Source organism: Myxocyprinus asiaticus, chromosome 35 (genome assembly GCF_019703515.2).
Source record: "Myxocyprinus asiaticus isolate MX2 ecotype Aquarium Trade chromosome 35, UBuf_Myxa_2, whole genome shotgun sequence".
Lineage (NCBI taxonomy): Eukaryota > Metazoa > Chordata > Actinopteri > Cypriniformes > Catostomidae > Myxocyprinus > Myxocyprinus asiaticus.
This window is the reverse complement of record NC_059378.1, coordinates 40516642-40531774: the sequence shown is the minus strand read 5'-3', so window position 1 is coordinate 40531774 and position 15133 is coordinate 40516642. Positions and strand designations below refer to the sequence as shown.

General features: G+C 35.5%; 1 protein-coding gene across 1 annotated transcript; it reads left to right on the top strand.

Annotated features, from left to right (window-relative positions):
• The first annotated feature begins 2274 nt into the window (after positions 1–2274).
• On the top strand, positions 2275–9424 carry LOC127426043 (ras-related protein ralB-B-like). Its single transcript, XM_051672512.1, has 5 exons — positions 2275–2428; positions 4224–4369; positions 4561–4769; positions 5245–5422; positions 7993–9424. The coding sequence occupies exons 2-5, from the start codon at positions 4256–4258 to the stop codon at positions 8110–8112; spliced, it is 621 nt and encodes a 206-aa protein (XP_051528472.1). The 5' UTR covers positions 2275–2428; positions 4224–4255; the 3' UTR covers positions 8113–9424.
• The last annotated feature ends 5709 nt before the right edge of the window (positions 9425–15133 follow it).

The following is a 15133-nucleotide window of genomic DNA, read 5'->3' as shown; positions in this document are numbered from 1 at the left end:
CCTCTTTAGCAGACTGCAGACAAATGTAATGCTTATTAAAATGTGTTTATAAAATGGGCAACAATACAGTGTACAGTATCAATCAAACCAATCTTTGTACATTTCAATTTTCAGTAGGTGAATTTATTCAGAGTAACAATTTAAAGACATTTTAAATCCTTTTTAAAAGTGAAAAACATTCTTTACTGTCCTTTAGAGGGATACCAGGTATATTTGGAAAAGATACGAAACACAATATTGGTTTATTATGGATGATTTTGTTAAAATAAGGGGGTGTGTGTATATATATGCAGCTCTGGAAAAAATTAAGAGATCACTGCAAAATTATCAATTTCTCTGGATTTACTATTTATAGGAATGTGTTTGAGTAAAATGAACATGTTTGTTTTATTCTATAAAGTACTGATGACATTTCTCCCAAATTCCAAATAAAAATATTGTAATATAGAGCATTTATTTGCAGAAAATGACAACTGGTCAAAATAACACAAAAGATGCCGTGTTTTCAGACCTCAAATTCCTGATGTTGGATTCGGTCTTTGGTCACTCCGTTGCAATTCTGCGAGCTGCTCGTTATAGCAGCCAAATGTCACAAAGTTGATTGATTTATAATAAAGAAAAAGAAACAAAGCAGAATTCAGAATCCTCAGAGTTGGGGAACATTGTCAGAGCAGAAGGAAGTTGAAGCACCCCCAGATCATCACCGATCCTCCAGCTGGTCGTCTAATGGATAGACGGAGACCTGGAGAGGCCTTCAAGCCACAGTGTCTCGCACCCACTGTGAAATTTGGTGGAGGATCGGTGATGATCTGGGGGTGCTTCAGTAAGGCTGGAATCGGGCAGATTTGTCTTTGTGAAGGATGCATGAATCAAGACACGTACAAGGTTATCCTGGAAGAAAAATTCCTTGTGCTCTGACAATGTTCTCCAATTCTGAGGATTGGGTTTTCCAGCAGGACAATGCTCCATGCCACACAGCCAAGTCAATCAAGGTGTGGATGGAGGACCACCAGATCAAGACCCTGTCATGCCAGCCCAATCTCCAGACCTGAACCCCATTGAAAACCTCTGGAATGTGATCAAGAGGAAGATGGATGGCCACAAGCCATTAAACAAAGCCGAGCTGATTGAATTTTTGCACCAGGCGTGGCATAAAGTCACCCAACAGCAATGTGAAAGACTGGTAGAGAGCATGCCAAGACACATGAAAGCTGTGATTGAAAATCGGGGTTATTCCAACAAATATTGATTTCTGAACTCTAAGTTAAAACATTAATATTGTGTTGTTTATAAATGAATATGAACTTGTTTTCTGTGCATTGTTGGAGGTCTGAAAACACGGCATCTTTTGTGTTATTTTGACCAGTTGTCATTTTCTGCAAATAAATGCTCTAAATGACAATATTTTTATTAGAGATTTGGGAGAAATGTTGTCAGTACTTTATAGAATAAAACAAACATGTTCATTTTACTCAAACATATACCTATAAATAGTAAATCCAGAGAAACTGATCATTTTGCAGTGATCTCTTAATTTTTTTCCAGAGCTGCATATATATATATATATATATATATATATATATATATATATATATATATATATATATATATATATAAAACAAGCGGAATGACGGTCTGGAAAAGATGAAGGATCCCCCTTTGAATAAAGGTTTCAGTCATTGAAAGTGAGCAAAACTTTTAACTAGTTTGAGTGAATGAATGTGTGAACTCGTAAACTGGTCAAGCAGGCGCCAGACACTCATCTAAAGGATGTCAAACTGACTCTCACACATAAAAAACATCACGATTTTCTCAGTTATTTTAACATAAAGCGACGTGCAAAGGGATTTCTCTCCTACTCTGGACTTCACTTACTTTAAGCTGATTAAATATGTTTAAACAAAATAGTTCTGTAATTTAAACTTGAATGATACCGCCTGTTTGAGCGACGTTTTAAGTTGTAAAGCAGCGCCCCCTACTGGCCAAGATGAGAACTCACAGAGAACGGGTCATGCTTTTGCACCTTCAAGCTTAACAGCACATTTAATTACTGAAGATCAATTAAATATACTATATACATAAATATGTAAAATATAGAAGGTAACAACACAATACACAATATAATCCAGTGGCATGCAAACAAATCTGACATATGTACTACAGGACATTTTTTTTTGATTGGAACTAAACTGTATATTGACTTTACAGACATACTGAATAATTTATTAGGCTAACCAGCGCAAACAAGAAATATCCATTTATGGTGCCATGACGTCACTTCCTCGTGGTTTGGCTCATTGAATATCCGATAGGTGGAGCGGTCCAGCGCTACGGGAGTAGTGGATTGAATCCCGGGTGGAAGAATTTTGATTTAACCTGTTATAAACGTGATTTTAAAGTCAAAGGAATATCACAGGCTATACATACGGTGAGTCATCTATAAGTGTTTGTTCGTTGAAATATTTTGGTCCGCTTGCGCGGACGACGAGTGTGCTCGAGCAGTTGTAAAGAATTTCCCCGGGCGAAGCGCCATCTGTGTCTTTGTGGAAACTCGTGTGATTGACTGTTCTGAGATCCAATGAGAGGGAGTGTATAGGAGGCCCCGCCTGTTAGGTTTTTTACTCAACCAATCAAGAGCGAAAAGGGGCGGGCTTTCATTTTTAACAATAAGGAAGGGGTGGTGTCTCAATCTTCGAGATGGAAAAGCGAAAATGACAGTAACTTTAATAACATCCGTCACATTTGCTATAAACTTTTGCTTCTTTGATTTCTGGACTAGCAGATATATTTTACACTTAATCTGACAGCCAAAGGTTGATGTTAAATTAGTTTATCACATGATTCTTTTAACCTGGAAGTCAAACATTGCGAAGACTTAATGTCTCTGACCTCATATCTTACTTAATTTAAATGAATAAATAAATGCAGTTCATGCATTATTTATGCTGTTATTTTTTATATATATAAATGTACTCCCTTCACATTCTTCTTTCTTTCTTTATTTGATTGATTGCAACATTTCATGATGTATTTCATTATTCATTGATATATTTAGTTATTTTAATTTACCCACTATATTTTAATTCAAGGAGAATTTCATAACTTATTTCTTGTGTTGATGATTTTTTTTTTTTCATTTCAATGTGTATTTCATATAATTTTTCATTTAACATGAATTAATATATAAATAAAAAATAAATGCATTTCATGCCTTATTTATGCTAACATTTCATTCTGCTTTATTTATTGATTACAATATTGCATGAGGTATTTAGTTATATATATATTATATATTTATCTATTTAATTAAGCCATTTATTTTCACCACGCAAACCCTTAAAGGGATAGTTCACCCAAAAATAAATTCTCTCATCAACTCACCCTCATGCCATACCATATGTGTATGAATAATGTTTCTTTATTCTGTTGAACACAAACAAAGATTTTTAGAAGAATTTCTCAGCTCTGTAGGTCCATACATTGCACGTGAATGGTGACCAGAATTTTGAAGCTCCAAAAAGCACATAAAGGCAGAATAAAAGTAATCCATACAACTCCAGTGGTTTAATCCATATCTTCTGAAGCAATCCAGTTGGTTTTGGGTGAGAAGAGACCAAAATATAACACCTTTTCACTATAAATCTTGCCATTGCAGTCTCTAGGCATGATCATGATTTCCAGCTCGATAACATGATTGCAAAGGAGACTGCTAAGGTCAAGATTTATAGTAAAAGAAATGGTCTGTTCTCACCCAAAACCGATTGGATCGCTTCTGAAGACATGGATTAAATCACTGGAGTCATATGGATTACTTTTATGCTGCCTTTATGTGCTTTTTGGAGCTTCAAAGTTCTGGTCACCATTCACTTGCATTGTATGGACCTACAGAGCTGAAATATTCTTCTACAAATCTTCGTTTGTGTTCAGCAGAAGAAGAAAGTCATACACATCTGGGATGGCATGAGGGTGAGTAAATGATGAGAGAATTTTCATTTTTGGGTCAACTATCCCTTTAAAAATCATTGAATGAAATACATGTGGTGTCAAAAAAGTCTGGTATCTTTTTAACTGTTAAAAATTGTACTCTTGTAAATCTGTGCAGAGATGGTATCATTGTTCTGGGATTCGTTAAAAGTAACTAGATCTCAACTGTGATTTTGTTTTTTTTGTGTGTGTGTGTGTCCATCTCTAAGTTTGTCCGTTTTGTCTTTCCACACATTCAGTCTTCTATTTCTTCCACTGGGACATTACAGTCATGGCGGCAAATAAGAGTAAAAATCAGAGTTCCCTGGTGCTGCACAAGGTCATAATGGTCGGCAGTGGCGGCGTGGGAAAATCAGCCCTCACACTGCAGTTCATGTATGACGAGGTGAGATGAACATGCTCTGATTGTATATTCATCAGGCTGATTTTGGACAGTCAGGTCCAAAAGTTTGAGACCCCATTAAAAATCTCGGATTTGTTTAATTTAAACCAAACAGAAAGTTCAGACCTCACTGTTTGTTCTCCTAAATCCATGATTTAAGCCAGTTCATTTGACGAATATCCTCTTTCCCTCAGTTTGTGGAGGATTATGAACCCACCAAGGCTGATAGTTACAGGAAGAAGGTGGTCCTGGATGGAGAAGAGGTGCAGATCGATATTCTGGATACGGCAGGACAGGAGGATTACGCTGCCATTAGAGATAACTACTTCCGCAGCGGAGAAGGTTTTCTCCTGGTTTTCTCCATCACAGAGTCAGAGTCCTTCAGCGCCGCTTCAGAGTTCAGGTATGTTGTCAAAGAGTTGTTTCATTCAGTGATGTGCCGTTCTAGAGTGTTTACAGTCAGTTCATATCAGTGTGAAAACAACACAATCTTTTGTTCCGTTACCACACTGTACGTTCTCAGAAAGTTTTTACACAAGTCAGAAACTGGCGTTAAATGTTACTGTAAGTGATGTCCCAGTTCTGTTTATATATATATACAAATGTTTTTTCAGTGCAGAATGTTTATTTTCAATTAAGAATGAGATCTTATTTTTTCTGGCAATATATCCCATTCATGATCAAATTTACAAGTGCTATGAAAACGTTAGCGCGACCAGTGGAAATGTGGTTGCTACTTAATAAGTAGAGAAATTCACAATACTATGAAACTGTATATTGTTCTATATATATTAAGAATTGTTATTAATATTTATAATGTAAGCTAATGTTTTGTGTGTGTTTTATATGCATGTTTATATGTTCTGTGGTCTACACAGAGAGCAGATCCTGAGAGTGAAGGCAGAGGAGGATAAAATTCCTCTCTTGTTTGTCGGAAATAAGTCTGATTTGGAGGACAGACGACAGGTGACTGCGGACGAGGCTCGAGCCAAAGCGGACGAGTGGTCTGTTCAGTATGTGGAAACGTCGGCTAAAACTCGAGCAAACGTCGATAAGGTTCTTACATTCTAAATGCTGTTTGAACATTATATTATAGTTTAACCCTTTAAGCTCTGAGGATGCTTTTAAAGATTTCCTGTTTCAGTGGCATACCCAAAATTAAAGACTTATAACTCGACAAAAGAAACAAGGGGGGTCAAGTGTTTATCTTTGTAAAGAAAAGTTTCAGTTTTTTAATGATATAGATTATGAGACATTCTGAGACTTTCAGCCTAAGAAAATGCTGAAAAATCAAAAAAAAAAAAATCTTGAGTCAAAAATTAACTTTTTTTTTTCTGATTTGACATGATATATCTCTGGATGTAAATAAGGTGGCTCCAAAAAACTGCTTTTGTTCCCAATCAAGTCAACTGTATCTGAGTAAAATTTTGTGTTGATTCGACAAAGCAATCAAAAGTTATAGCATTACAAATATAATTTATCATAGTGTCTAAAAACGTCTCCATGTGTCCAAAAGCCTCTCCAAACAAATAAAACATAATAATTGTACATAAGAACTAATTACACATGCAAACACTAAAGGTTTGCATAGCATGGAGACATGATTTTAGTAATGAGATTTCACAGAATGAGTTTCATTCTGTGCCATTTGAGTCATCTTTTTTTTCTATCCTCTTTTTCTCCTCAATTTGGAATGCCCACTTCCCAATGTGCTCTAAGTCCTCGTGGTGGCGTAGTGACTCGCCTCAATCCGGGTGGCGGAGGACGAATCTCAGTTGCCTCTGCGTCTGAAACCGGCAATCCGTGCATCTTATCACGTGGCTTGTTGAGCACGTTACCGTGAAGACATAGCACGTGTGGAGGCTTCACGCTATTCTCTGCAGCATCCAAGCATCAACTCACCATTATAGCGACCACGAGGAGGTTACCCCATGTGACTCTACCCTCCCTAGCAACCGGGCCAATTTGGTTGCTTAGGAGACCTGGCTGGAGTCACTCAGCACGCCCTGGATTCGAACTAACCAGGGGTGGTAGTCAGCGTCTTTACTCGCTGAGCTACCCAGGCCCCCATTTTAGTCATCATTGAGTCTGTGTCATGTATTTGGCGCCATCTCCTGGTGGTCATATGTAACATTGTGCTTCATGTGGATCATCTAATGATCTATGCATCAGATTACCTTGTGTGTGGACTTGTTTGAAAGATAATCATCTCCTCTAAGTAATGGTATGTGATGTTTTATGTTCTGTTTATTTTTTGTGAAGTTATAAGTGAAAACGTGGCTTTTAAGCAACACCTGTTTACATGCTGGTTGTATTTTACTCTTTGCAACAGCATATAACACATGGCTATTTGATGACTTTGATGTTTTTACTGAGTACAATAATATGTTACAACATTTTTCATAAATTATCAAAATGGAACGCTTCTGATTTGTCTGCAAATTTCAAAGCACACCGTTTTGGTCTTAATGCCTACATGCATTGTAAAGTAGAGCTTTTAAGCTTTCAAACGATACCTATTTTGTGTTGGTCAAGACTGTAGTTATTAATTATTTGACAATTATTATATTTTTCATGTGGGCAGCAGGCCCATCCGAGCTTAAAGTGTTAAAGGCACGGTCGCATTTACCTTCGCAGAGCGAAATTCCGCGGGCAAAGAAGGCAGACGTTGAGCATGTGTGAAACCAGCAAAGAAAATCATTGCCAAGTAGCCTCTTTTTAATGCTGCACTTTATACTCTGGCAAACCAAGCAACGTCATATTGGTCAACGCCACAAATTAACACGTCAAAGTTCACCAAACTTGAACTCCACACGAAATCCGCAAGGGGAAATAATTCGCCAGTGGAAGTCGATTGCGGAAAATTCATGATCATGTGGATTCCCATTGAAATTACTGTATTGTGGCGTGCAAAGGTAAATGTGAATGCGCCTTAAGAATACATGATAATGGGGGCCTGGGTAGCTCAGTGAGTATTGATGCTAACTACCACCCCAGGAGTTCGCTAGTTTGAATCCAGGGTGTGCTGATTGACTCCAGCCAGGTCAACCAAATTAGCCCGGTTGCTAGGAAGGGTAGAGTCACATGGGGTAACCTCCTCGTGGTCGCTATAATGTGGTTCTCGCTCTCGGTGGGGCGCGTGGTGAGTTGTTCGTGGATGCCGCGGAGAATAGCGTGAAGCCTCCTCACGTGCTATGTCTCCGCGGTAACGCGCTCAAACAAATGTGATAAGGTGTGTGGATTGACGGTCTCAGACACGGAGACAACTGAGATTCGTCCCCCGCCACCCGGATTGAGGCGAGTCACTACACCACCACGAGGACTTAGAGAGCAATGGAAATTGGGCATTCCAAATTGGGGAGAAAAGAGGAGAAAAAAAAAAGAATACTATAAGAATGATAATTTTATTATGCATGTTTAACTTTAGTGTAAGTAATAAACAAAGTAATATCATCAGCATGACTTTTTTTTAAACTCTTAAAGAATCAGTTCAACCAAAATGAAATCTGCTCGACTCTTTCCTCCAGATGATTTTTGTTGCATTGTAGAACCCTATTGAGCATCTGAAAACGTCTTGATAAAGCTCCATAAATTTGAGGTCTAAAATGGGCTTTGTTTTTTGTCAGGTGTTCTTTGATTTGATGAGAGATGTGCGGACGAAAAAGATGTCTGAGAGCAAGGAGAAAAACGCAAAGAAAAGTGGCAAGAAGAAGAAGAGTTTGAAAGAAAGATGTACGCTGCTTTGAGCTCCACAAACGCTTGATTCCTATCAAGCTTTCTTGGCCTGGACTGAGCCGTTGTAATGGACGATGAAGGGACCAATTCTCTGTCATCCACGTCATTTTTGTTGCCAAATACAATCAAAGCAGAACTCTGAGTCACTGTGTGTTCTCCAGTGAAGCGTCCTCACTTAACATCTACGCAACTCTTCAACACCTTCAAAGGATTGTTTGTGCTTCCTTCAGGGTTTCCAATCTGTCACAACACCGAATTAGTAAAAATCATGCAACTGGCAGTTTTGTTTCGTTGTCTGTATTTTAAGAACGTCTGGCATAAGGTTGCAATTTCATGCATCACCAAAAGAGATCAGTGTGAGACATACTGTAATAATATGTTGATTTCTGGTGATTTTATACAAATCGGACAACAGACAACTAAATCATTATGGTGTTACAATCCATCCATGTAAACCCTTCTGCTTTTATTATATGATTTTTCATGATTGTGATTGTGTATTTGTGTGCTAGAGAGTGACTGTAAACTTGTTACAGGGTTTACAAGGTGCCACAACAAAGAATCATTAGTATAACTCTAAACTACATGGAATTTTTGGTATGTTTATTGTGGCTTTAGTCTATGGCAAGCTGAATTGACCTTTAATCATGTGCAGGATTTATCAGTAATTACATTTGCACTTAAGTTAATTTTTGATATCTGTAACTGCATTTTCACTCGTAGAATTGCACAATGATCTGTTATTCTCTCCTGTTCAAAATGCTATTAAAGATATCTGTAATCAATCTCTCACTAGTTGAAGTTCCAAATAAAAATTGCAACAATAGTCTGTGTAACATTCCTATATATGGTTTCCACGCTTATCAGTTGTTGATATTGAACATGATAGCTTCCTAGTAATTGCATATAAACATAAACGCAGACATTTGCTATACTCATGTTTGACGAATAAGAACCATTTTTACTTTTCACTTTATTACTAGTAGAATGAATCCTCTGCACATTTGCTTTGTATTAAACACTCTATCAACAGATAACATATGCAATATTGAGATTTCTGAATGTAGAAAAGCATTATTATATTCTTTATTAAACAGTTAATGGCTATGAATTCAATGAAAGTTTAAGACTGCCTTCAACCTAACAGCCTGTTGTTGAGGATTGTTCACAGACTTCATGCAAACTTGCCAAATGTGCCACTTTTAGTGCAAAACACAGACACACAATTGAAATGATCATATTTTTGTAATCAAACTACTTTTTGTGTGTGTCCTTTTTTACTGTTTTTTCTGTCTAGTTTATTGTAGACCAAATAAACCTCTGAATTTGTTATGAATCTTTGTGTTTTTCTACTAAATTGACGACGTTCAGGTGATAAAGTTAGTGCTTAATACTCAGTTCTCAGTGTTAAAACACTCAATGGGAAAAGTTGGAGTTTTGCCTAACATTCAGTTTCTGTGGTTTGATGACCTCTACAATTCTGTCAGAGGACAGCAGCAGAGCCATAAGTGTTTATGAGCGCAGTAAACTGTGACCGGAGGTAATCAGTCACCTTGACTTTGAATGTGAGAAACTGTCTACTCAGCATTTAACACCCCATTGTAAAGACACTTGTGGTTTTCTTTACATCCATATTCTCTCTTTCACTCTCTTACAAATGTACACTTACTTAACACTTATGCACTGTTCATCATTAAATCATGTTCCAGTTGTTCCCGGTCAAAAGTGACCGGAAACAATAAACGTGCAATTCTTTTAAATGTTATGAAAGAAATGTAACAACTCTAAATTAAATAATGCAAAAGCACTAAAGTTGTGCATTTTGGGTGTTTTTTATTTTTTAGGTATTTAGACCTTTTTTATTTTATTTACTAATTTATTTACCTATATGACCTTGAGCTTAATCTTGAAAATTGATTTTTTTTTTTTTTTTACTTTTCTTATGAATATTTTTTCAAATATTGAACCAGTCCTCATAAATTATATACTGTTTGAAAGCTTAAAGTCTCAAGAATCAAACTGAACTCTCCATTTTAAAAAAAATAATAAAACCAGATGAAATTACAAGTATAAACACTAGATGGCTTCAGAGAGCTGCTAATTCATCCCTGGTTGAAGAGAAGATGATTTCTAGATTTTGCCACAAGTTCTGCATTTAGATATATATTTAAACATTATCAAAGACTATTTTTGTCAAAGTTTAGCATGTTTGATTTGTTTGATTTGTTTGAGGTTATTTTGGTCAGTCTTTGCATACCTGAAATTAGTAGATTAACAAGTAATAACCAATTGTATCCCTGGTTGTAACAAGATGAATGTGTGTGTGTGTGTGTGTGTATTCAGCATTGTAGATGTGTTATGGTCTCACCAATTCATTTTGGTGTGTGTGTGTGTTCTGCATTGTGGCTGATTTATGTTTGTTTTTTTGTTTTATTCACAAAAAAACAAACAAAACAAAACAAACAAAAAAAAATCTGTTTTATAGTCTGGCCAGTTCAGTTGTGTGTGTGTGTGTGTGTGTGTGTGTAGGTGTGTGTATATGTGTGTGTTTGTGTTTTGCACTCTTGATGTTTGGTAGTCTCACCCCTTCATGTCTGTGTGTGTTTTTTCTGCATTGTTGCTGTTTTTTAGATTTTATATAATAAATACTGAAAAATAAACCTGTGATTTTTAGTGTTTCCCATTCATTTCCTATGGTGGTCACTTTTGACCGGGAACAGTACAAGTGTAACTTTATTTCTCCCACTTAGACTGATCGAATCAACTCTTGAAACAATTCTTTGTGTGTGTTCAGATATCAAATGGACGAAAAGTCACCAAGTCTTGTACCCGTCAGATAAAGGAAACCAGTTTTATTGAAGAAACAATACTGATTTCGGTCAAAAATGACCGAACAGTGCATGAGGGTTAAACAACAGTAAAAATCCTTAGAAATTCAAGATTCATGACATTTATGATACTGACATGTCCATCATATTTTGTGTTTAGAGTAAAAATAAAATTATATAAAAAACGAGGTTAATATTAGGAAAAATAATGCTACTGGCAGTTTGTTTCGTTGTCTGTATTTTAAGCATGTGTGGCATTAGGTTGCAATTTCAAGCAGAGATCAGAGGACATACTGTAATAATTTTTAATCTAAATCTATTGACTTCTGGCGATTTTGATCACCTTATGCGTCAGAGAAACTAGCGCGCAGCCATCTTGAAAATGTTGTCTCTGAACTTCCGTTCATGTGGTTTTTTATATATATATATATATATATATATATATATATATATATATATATATATATATAGGTGTTGATGTCAAAGTGTAATTAGCTAGCGAAATGGATTTACAGGTTATAGAGTTGTCAAAAGCTATCATGATTATTTTAAAGTAGACCAGGGAGATTTTAAAACACAAGTACTTCATTCATAAATACAAGGTCCTACCGTCACGTGGCGGACGTACTGATCTGAGGAGCGCGGGAAAGGGGCGGGGCTGAATAAGGTGATTAGAAATCGGAACAAACAAATAAGTAATTCTGGTTTTAAAATCAACATCAACCCTTCTGAGTTTATTATATAATTTTACATGATTTTATATGTGTGTGTTAGAGAGAGACTGTATCGTAAAGTGTTGTTCCTCGTTGTAATCTCCTGTGTTTTTCCTGGGAAATCCGCATCTAGTTGTTATTTGTAATCAGTTTGAGTTTTTAGTCAGCACTGTATCCATACATTCTTCTTAAAGTCAGGAAGTATTTCAGAATTAGACATTAAATGAAAACTGAAGTGAAACTGCACTGATCCCAGTAAGAATAAAATATTCGCTCGTAGAGTTCTGAAAGGTAGGATTTCTTTTATTTCATAATCATTATATATCATTAATGTGAGCGCTGGTTCATGATATTTCAGTCCTGCTGTTAGAGTGAAACCCTAAGAGACCCACTAGATCAAATCATTTGCTATTGAATGTGTTCTTGCCAAGCTCTGTGGCGTGAGTCTGTAATCCAAGTAGGTTATTTGTTATCATAAACTGAATTTCTGGAAAATTTTCAATTACCAGTTAATCCAATGGAATCTGCCATTGTTCTTGATGCAATTCCAAAAAGTAGGCTACAGTATATAGTCAACATCAGTGATATTTGTGAACATATTTAGATTGAAAATGTAGATGTTCAGATGCCACTGTAGAAATTACAGTCAGCCATGATTAATTTAATCCATAAATGAAAGTGTCCAATAACAGGACGTCTGTCTCGTTTGGAAGGCTGTGTCCTCTGGAGGTCGCAATTGTAGGCCGCATACGTCATCGAGGCTGTCTCGTTTCAGAAAAGCGAGTAGGACACTTCGAATGCGACCTTCTTTCACGGGAATTCGGAGGATGCATGAGGTGTATCCTTCGTGGGCACTCACAACCCACAATTCAACGGAAATAAACATCATGTCTAAAAAATGACGCCAGTTTTTGCCTGTAAATATGATGTTCAAACGCAAGTAATGTGAATTACCAAGTAGATGATTGCAGAGTATAAAATATGTATAATTATATTAATATATAATTAAAATAGAGTATTAGTAAAATCTATTTTCTCTTCGCTCTATATCATTATAACTCTCCTAAAATTTACCTCATATATTCCCTTCCAAAGGGACTTTGTTCCCTTCTCACTCAGAGCGCTCCCGCTTGTTAAAGAGTGGCATGCTGTCATAGCAACCATGTTATGTTTGTCCTAGGAAGGCTGTCTCGTTTAACCGAGGCTTGTTTAAAAGGAGGACGCTCTGTATACTGCAGCCTTCAAAGGACGCGTCCTACCTAGCACGCAGTCTTCGAAAGGAGACACAGTTTAAGTGAGTAGTATTCGGCTGGTCATGCGATTCTAAGATGGCCGCCCCCATGTGTGGACCCTCTCCATGCAGAATAAAACAGCTTTTATAAGGTTACTGATATGACTGGAGTCTTCATTTTAATGTGAGTGATCATGATTTCCTACATATATTACAAAATCACAATTCATGACTTTAGGAGTTAAACTTTTTTAATGAGGAAAACATTACTGAGTGCACCTTTAAAACATCAGTGAAGCAATAAGGTAATAAGAAATAGTCTTTGCTCTGTTTCATTTACTGCAGCAAGATTTTATTTATTTATTTATTTTTTATTTTTTGGTCTTCTTTATTTGGAAGTATATCTTGGAACAAAGCATGCACTGTAAAAAATGTCCGTAATTTGTTCGGTAAAAGACTGTAAAAATGCAACAGTAAAAAAACGTTAATTGGTTAATGGGCAGTTACCTTAAAATATACGGTAAAAAAACTATAATATATTTTAAAAGACAGTACATGTAATTTTACAGTAAAATGTTGTAAAAATGAACTTTTTAGATGTAAAAAGAATATTTCTACCGTATAATTAATGGTACAAATTTATATTCTGTTTAACAAGAGAGTACATGTATTTTTTTATGGTAAATTATTGTTAAAAATACAGTAAAAAAACAATAATCGGGCGTTCCCAGAATTCCCTGCATGACCCATCATATTTCATTATAATTTATGGGAATAGTAATGTTTCTGCTTATTTTTAATATCACTTATCTACATTGGGGTGTTCTGTGTTATTTCTGATGTAGTTTAGTTAATGTTTACTGCATTATTTTAATTTCACATGTGATGGTGTTTAGTGTTTGTGTGAGTGACACTGAGCACTGTCTCTACATGTTTATTGGTTATTGCTCTTGGAAAGTCCTCAACTGATGAACTTCATGTCATCATGTGCTCTTCTGTAATTACTACAGTGAGTAACAATACATTATAAAGTGAAAAGCACATTTTTACAGTTTCAGAAGGTTCAAGTATTAAGTTTATATCATTTATTAATATAAACGGTAATGCACTGTAAAATATACAGGCATCAAAATTACATCCCGTAAAGCCTGAAGCATGGTTACCTTACTTTTTACGGTGAGTTTCTGGCAAGCACAGCTGCCAGTTTTGTACCGTAAATTTAACAGGATTTTTTTTTTTTTTTTTTTTACAGTGTGGAAAATACAGAATACATTTAGTCTCAATAACAAAGTTAAAGAAGTATCATACAAAATATTGCATATGATTTATCCAGCCAAACATGTCTTGGAAAGATCTAATTCGAGCATTTCATGTAAAAAAATATCTTGTTGTTTATACAAAACAAAACTGGCAGCTGTGGTTGCCAGAATAATTATGTAAAAAATACAGTAAAAATGCAAACAACTTTACAGAACAACCTGTACATTTTACCGTTTAAAACTGTTGTAATTTACATGACCACACTGGCACTGTAAAAAAAAAAAAATCTGTTAAATTTACAGGAAAAAAATGTCAAACTTTATATTAATCTTCTGAAACTGTAAAAATGTGCTTTTCACTTTATAATGTATTGTTACTCACTGTAGTAATTACAGAAGAGCACATGATGACATGAAGTTCATCAGTTGAGGACTTTCCAAGAGCAATAACCAATAAACATGTAGAGACAGTGCTCAGTGTCACTCACACAAACACTAAACACCATCACATGTGAAATTAAAATAATGCAGTAAACATTAACTAAACTACATCAGAAATAACACAGAACACCCCAATGTAGATAAGTGATATTAAAAATAAGCAGAAACATTACTATTCCCATAAATTATAATGAAATATGATGGGTCATGTAGGGAATTCTGGGAACGCCCGATTATTGTGTTTTTACTGTATTTTTAACAATAATTTACCATAAAAAAGTACATGTACTTTCCTGTTAAACATAATGTAAATTTTTACCATTAATTATACAGGAAAATCATACTTTTTATATCTAAAAAAATTTATTTAACAACATTTTATTGTAATAAATACTGCATTGTCTTAAATATATTAAAACATTTACCATATATTTTACAGTTAATTCTCATTAATCAGTTAACATTTTTTTCTGTAGCATTTTTGCAGTCTTTTACCATTAAAATTACAGACTTTTTTTTACAGTGTGTGAATTTGAGAGTGTGAGAAAAAAACTATTATT

Coding starts and splice junctions, on each gene's coding strand:
- LOC127426043 (XM_051672512.1), top strand. CDS start 4,256: ATGGCGGCAAATAAGAGTAAAAATCAGAGTTCCCTGGTGCTGCACAAG. Junction 4,370..4,560: donor TGCAGTTCATGTATGACGAG/GTGAGATGAACA, acceptor TCTTTCCCTCAG/TTTGTGGAGGATTATGAACC. Junction 5,423..7,992: donor CTCGAGCAAACGTCGATAAG/GTTCTTACATTC, acceptor GTTTTTTGTCAG/GTGTTCTTTGATTTGATGAG.